This window comes from Microtus pennsylvanicus, chromosome 8 (genome assembly GCF_037038515.1).
Source record: "Microtus pennsylvanicus isolate mMicPen1 chromosome 8, mMicPen1.hap1, whole genome shotgun sequence".
Taxonomy (NCBI): Eukaryota; Metazoa; Chordata; class Mammalia; order Rodentia; family Cricetidae; genus Microtus; species Microtus pennsylvanicus.
The window spans coordinates 110,019,711-110,026,597 of record NC_134586.1 but is presented as its reverse complement, the minus strand read 5'-3'; the positions used below and the strand labels follow the sequence as shown (position 1 = coordinate 110,026,597).

Here is a 6,887-nt window from a genome sequence, read left to right as displayed (position 1 = left end):
TAGGATGTGGAATTTAGTTTAGTTTAGTTGAAGATGCACTTTAAATTACTTTATCAGATTTTTACACTAAAGTTGGTAGCTTAAATAAGATGCAGGGGCCTTAAGAAGGAGCTGTGCACAATTAACATACAGTAACAAAGTTATCTAGTCTACTATTAAAACAGCTGTCCTGGGGACCTTGTCAGATAAGGATTTCTTTCTTTTACACCACAGAAGTTGCTGTGTGCTCTATTCTGTGACATTTCCTTATTTTCATTGCTGTTAAGAATCTCCTTTTACCTACACCTACCCTTCTCCTAACCCAATAGTACTCACCAGTTTGTTGGAGCTTTTCAGTCTGAGGTAACACATGGAAGCAATTTCTTTTGCCTGATCTCTTTGGCTCCATTTTGATACAACTATCTGTGGGGGTTGGAGGGAAATGACCCCATTGGCTCATAGATCTGAATATTTCATCATCAGAGACTTGCACTATTGGAAAGGTTTAGGAGCCGTGGCCTCGTTGGAGGAAATGTGTCACTGGATGTGAGCTTTGAGGTTTCTAAGTCCGGAGGAGTCTCCCTCTTCCTACTGCTTGCAGAGGCATATGTAGAACTTTTCTCCAGCACCACTTCTGCCTGCACATCACCACACTCCCTGCCATGATGGAATAGACTAAACCCTAGGACTATAAGCAAGTCCCAATTATATGTTTTGTTTTGTATGAGTTACTGTGATCATGGTCTCTCTTCACGGACATAGAACACTGACTAAGACACTATCCCATTCACTTTTGAGATTTTTTTCATTCTCTCCTTTCCACTTCTGCTATTAAACATGTTTTTGCTTGTTTGTTTCTCAAGTAGATCTTCATTCTAATTTCTCAAAACCGTTTTCAGCATTGCTTCAAATTACTGTTGCTCACCTTGAAAGGTCTATGGGATATGTGTCCATCCCTTTGAATAGAAGCCTTGGTACTTTCTGCTCTGATTCCAACTTGTATTTGGCTTCCATTTCTACATTGAGAACATCTGCATTGTGCTCTAGGGCCCCATTCACAATTTTCTCTGTCTTCTCATTTCTTTAATTCTTTTGTTTCTTTGCAGGAAAAACAAACAAATAACAATAAAAACTGTATTTCTCCATCTTCTTCCTCTTTTCTAGTCTTTTGGTTGAAAATGACAAATCCTCCCTTTGAATTTACACAGTACTCCACAGGAGAGAATCAGGACTGGGAATAATGATGCAGATTAAAATACATTGGTATTTCATATAACTCTAGAAGGCTGGCATTTCTCTTCCTAAACTGAGACCAACAATACAAATGTCAAACAGATAAGATTCTCAGAATAGTACATGACAAAAGCTAAAGTATCAAATAATATAAGCTATAGCTACTTATAATTAAAATTTTATATAATTTTATGCCTGTATGTAATGCAGCCTGGCTTATTTATCTTTATTTAATAGTGCAGGAGAATTATCTGTATTCTGTCAATTATGTTTTAAATAAAAGCTGATTGGCAAGGCAGGAAGTATAGGCGGGAAAACCAAACAGAAAGTATAAATGATGCAAGGAGAACAGGAGAATTTTGGGAAGGAGAAAGCTGATTTCTCCCACTCCTCCCCAGACCACCAAAGCAGCAGGATGTGATCTGACCCATTGAAAAAGGTACTGAGCCACATGGCTAACATAGATCAGAATAATGGGTTAATATAAGCTACAAGAGCTAATAAGTAGCCTGACCTAATGGGCCAGTCAGCTTTATAACTTATAGAAATCTCTGTGTGATTTTCTTTGGGGCTTGCCGGCTGTGGGGTACCGGGCTGGACAGAAAATCCCAACAAGCAGGGCCCATTCCATGTTACAATTTAATCCTTAGAGTGTTAGGGTACTGATTGTCAAACTCAAGGCTTCATGTGAGCGGGACTCTCTGCCTTCCACTCCTCTCTGACTCACCATTTATATGTCAATGTCTTTCCCTAAAATTTATCACATGCTCAGGAGTACTTAGGATGTGTACCAATGACAACTACTCAACATTGGGCTTTGGGGCATGTACAATGTTAAGAGTAATTATTATATTATGTTACATTAAAATTGGCAAAAATAACATTTTTTGAGTTGATAATTAGGTGGAAAGTTTTGGTTTGTACCTTAAAAAATATTTAAGGGAGAACCTGATAGTCAACTAAATACTCCAGGCTAAAGTTGACTATTTTAAAATAGCACAATAAGTGGGAGAGTATATTTAGAACTCTATTTCATTATCGCATCTTGTCCATCAAAAATATGTTCATCAAAACTATTTAATATTCAGGCATTGTATAATAATTTCCATACTGTATTAGTGGGTGTATGGCATTGGCAAATAGCAACACTCCACTGTAGGCAGTTAAAAACAAATACTAATCAAAGAATTTCAATTGTAACTTCATTTTGTATGTAATAAATATCACTATGGCCCTATAGGTCAAAATAAATAGAAATATCTTATGTTAGATAAATTAGGAAGAAATAAGAAACTCTAGACAAGAAAAATGTTGCTATGGAAACCTTACTATTAATAAGCCACTTCTGAAGTCTCTGCAGCCTTAGTCTGCTTTTGGCATTTAACTTTCTTCTCAGCTTTTTGTTTGAGGAAAATAAAAAAGTCCCTTCACTGCTGAGCCTTGAAATGTTACAATGGCAATCTGTTTGATAGTCATCTGATATCTGTGTTAATAACTCAGCCTGCTTACTACTCCATGGTATAAAGACAATTTAATTGGGCTGAAAAAAAGGTGAAGAAACAGCTTGTTCAAGCTGAGTTAGAATATTTCCTTCCATGGTTGGTCCATCAGAAGGAGTAGAACAATTTTAGCTCCAGGTCACACAGCTGACGAAAAATGGCTCTCTAAAACCATCCGTAAAGGCATTCTGTGATGTTTTATTAGCATAGCATTCTCTGAATCGCTAAAGTCCGTATTGTTTGAGAGAGGAAAAAGTGTAGATGACTTCAGCTAATAAGTGAGTCAAAAGTACCATGTTGAGCCTAGCCACCTCTGGCTCCTATATTTGTCAACTGTATCTTATTCCCTTAGCAACTCAGATGTAACACAGCCACCTACGTGTGTGCTAAGCTGGGACTTAATGAAGCTTAATCAACTTCTGCATTGTGTATCTTTATCTGCATGTGCTGTTGATCCTCTTCCACCTGCCTATGTACTCGGTAACAACCATCAGGAAGGATAATGCTCTTTTCTAGGGAGTGTTTCAGGATCCATGGTTTGGTCAGAGGATGCATGCTCTCTTTGTACATGATTCCTTGATAAAACAACCTTCCATGTACAAATGAGAGTCTGCCTTCCTCCACACAGGTGTCTAGAATAATTTTTAAAGCCATCAAATTCACTACTTGCTTTTTCCCATTAGGGCTGAGGTCTAGACTCCAAGTAAAGGTAAGTGGATAGAAGACTTTACAAGGCTTTCAGTTAAACACATTTTTTTATAAAAATGCCTCATTTCTAGTTCAAAACATTTGGGATATACAGTGTGTGCTTTCTAGTTGCTATGATGTTGATGCTGTGTATGGAAACATTATGTAAGAAAATTAGGGTTCCCATATCACTTTTAAAAAATGGATCCTAAATTTGAATGTAACAAAGAGCAATAGCATGCTGTCTCCCTGCATTCACTAAGAGGAACCAAGATAAAAATAAGACTATGAAAAACATGCATCTCATTATTGCATCCTTAGCCATTCGGACTCCAAAGTGTTGCTTCAAATCACCTAATGTGTGCCTTTTGAGAGCTCCCGTTAGCTTTACACTAATGAACAACTCATCTATTTCCATAAAACAAGACACAAGTTACCAGTGAGTTACAATGAATGCAGATAAAATGATTGACTACCAAATTGGCTACCTTGTGGACTAATGTTCTCTTAAGGAAGAGTATTTGAATAGTTTAATGTGTGTGTGTGTGTGTGTGTGTGTGTGTGTGTGTGTGTGTATTTTTTCCCAAAAAAAGTTTGTCATCATTACTTTGACCTCGAATGTACATTAATGTGTGCTTCTATTAAAAATTAAATTCAGATTTTAATTGTTTCTGTTTCCAAAAATCTAATTGGTTGTAAATGTAACTTCACATTTATTGCTTAGAACAATAGTTCCATCCATGAGAGCATTCTTGTAGAACTGGCTTATGGAAAAACTAAGCTTTCAGAATCAGTTTGCTGAGACATTCTCAGGTCTTACCACAATAAACACTGTCTAGTTGGTCAGCACGTATGACCACATAGAATTTTAAGCTGGGACAATTTAAGGAAACCATTTAAATAGAGATATTTGGGGTGGGGGGAGAATGTTCTGGGGTTGAGTATTTTTGCTCTTCTGAAGGACTCTCGTGCAGTTCTCAACATCATCTCAGCAGTCTCACAGCTGCCTGTATTCCAGCACTGGGGTATTTAGCATCCTTTTCTGGCCTCATTGAACAATGTGTATACATGTGGTATTTATTTACAAAGTTCCATATACTTAAATTTAATAAGAAGAATAATTAAGGTATTCGCAGCCTTTGCCGCGCCGCCGCTCTCTAATGCCAGCGCCGCCTCTCGTTTGCCGAGCTCCAGCTGAAGGAGAAGGAGGATAAGTAAGGAGGTGCCCATACCATGGCTAGTACAAAGCAGACTGCCCGTAAATCCACTGGTGGTAATGCACCCAGGAAACAACTGGCTACAAAAGCAGCTCGCAAGAGTGCGCCCTCTACTGGAGGGGTGAAGAAAACTCATCGTTACACACCTGGTACTGTGGTGCTCTGTGAAATCAGACGCTATCAGAAATCCACTGAATTTCTGACCCGCAAACTCCCCTTCCAGCATCTGGTGCGAGAAATTGCTCAGGACTTCAAAACAGATCTGCGCTTCCAGAGTGCAGCTATTGGTGCTTTGCAGGAGGCAAGCGAGGCCTATCTGGTTGGCCTTTTTGAAGATACCAACCTGTGTGCTATCCATGCCAAACGTGTAACAATTATGCCAAAAGATATCCAGCTAGCACGCTGCATACGCGGCGAACGTGCTTAAGAGTCCACTATGAGGGGAAACATTTCATTCTCAAAAAAGTTTTTTCCTCTTCTTCCTGTTATCGGTAGTTCTGAATGTTAGATCTTTTTCCATGGGGTCAAAAGGTACCTAAGTATATGATTGCGAGTGGAAAAATAGGGGACAGAAATCAGGTACTGGCAGTTTTTCCATTTTCATTTGTGTGTGAATTTTTAATATAAATGCAAGATGTAAAGCATTAATGCAAGCAAAATGTTTCAATGAACACATTTCAACAGTTCAACTTTATAACAATTATAAATAAACCTATTAAAATTTTCTGGACAATGCCAGCATTTGGATTTTTTTAAAATAAGTAAATTTCTTATTGACGGCAACTAAATGGTGTTTTGTAGCATTTTTATCATACAGTAGATTCCATCATTCACTATAGTTTTCTAACTGAGTTGTCCTACATGCAAGTACATGTTTTTAATGTTGTCTGTCTTCTGTGCTGTTTCTGTAAGTTTGCTATGAAAATACATTAAACTAAAAAAAAGAAGAAATTTTAAAAAATAAAAATGCTACTACTAATTCACAATGTAATTCTGAATAATAAAACCATTGCTTTTATTTTTATATCTGTACAAATAATGGGATGTTTGCTGGCTTATCTTTCTGTGCCACTTCAAGGTATATTCATGGCCTCTGACTTGCCTTCTCAGTTTACTTTGAGGTGTTTCTTAAATATCAAGTATTAATTTACACTTCACACCCATTGGCCATTTAATTGCAATAAGAAATATTACACATGGATGTTTCTTTTCCCTTAAATATGCCCACCATCAACCCTAAATCATTTAAGATTATTTAACCACTTGGTTACAAAAGGAGTATTCTAAAAATATAGGGAAAAAATAGGGCAAGTCCAAATTTAAACAGAATTTTTCTCAAAAGCCAATAGAAGGGAATTATTTTAAAATGTAGAGATGAAGGTCACAGCTGGACACCTCGGGTTTGTTTTGGACATGATGTTAATCATCTTAGCCACCTGAATTCGCATCATTAAATGGATGCAGTGGATCAGACCAGTTTCAACATGAATGTGCACATCCTGCTGCAAGCTTCCTCTCGGGGAGACGAGTGACCCGCAAACAACACTGCTGTGTGCCCTCTCCATGTTAGTGTTACAGTTCTGAGAGGCAAGGTTCCCCAACCTTTGTAGAAGGGTTGTAGTTCTGAGGGGAACAGAAAGGAATTCTATCTGTTAGGAGCCAAAGAATAACACAAAGCAATGCTTCACAACAACAAACCTCATATAAGTGTTGTGTAGTGAAAGACAGAAGAGGCTGGCTGCCTCTGCTCTGGTAAGAAACAGCAAAGAACTGAGCAGGAGGCAGACTTAATATTGGGTTTCTTGGAGAGGTGGCCTGGGAATGGTGTGATTTCAAAATCAGAGATTAGTGGGGTTTTTGAGCTCAGGGATTGGTGGTATTTCCAGCTCAAAAACTGGTGAGTTTTCAAAACCCGGAAGTGAGCTCTGACTTTCTGTCCTACACACTCAAAGAACATATGGATGTCATGTACGTGACATTCTGGATTTCATGTTATCTGAGAGATTGCATAAAACCCACTATAATTTAGTTGCCATTTTGCTTTCCCAAAATGATTTTGTTCATGCCCATATTCATGTGAAACAAGTCTGAATAGTCTATACTGATGCCACAACATGTGATCACAATGCACAGCAGCCAGCATTGCTTACTGCAGGCTCTAGTGCTGTGGGACAATGCTCTTATACCCTGTAAAGTTGTCACTTGTATTTTAGTAAAACACTGACTAGCCAGCAGCCAGGCAGGAAGTATAGGGGGGTGATCAGAGTATGAG

At 38.1% G+C, this 6,887-nt stretch overlaps 1 protein-coding gene across 1 annotated transcript; it reads left to right on the top strand.

The window, feature by feature from the left end:
• The first annotated feature begins 4,620 nt into the window (after positions 1-4,620).
• LOC142855663 (histone H3.3A-like) lies at positions 4,621-5,405 on the top strand. Its single transcript, XM_075982116.1, has one exon. The coding sequence runs from the start codon at positions 4,632-4,634 to the stop codon at positions 5,040-5,042; it is 411 nt and encodes a 136-aa protein (XP_075838231.1). The 5' UTR covers positions 4,621-4,631; the 3' UTR covers positions 5,043-5,405.
• The last annotated feature ends 1,482 nt before the right edge of the window (positions 5,406-6,887 follow it).

What these genes read in the sequence shown, in the direction of transcription:
- LOC142855663 (XM_075982116.1), top strand. Translation starts at nt 4,632, where the DNA reads ATGGCTAGTACAAAGCAGACTGCCCGTAAATCCACTGGTGGTAATGCA.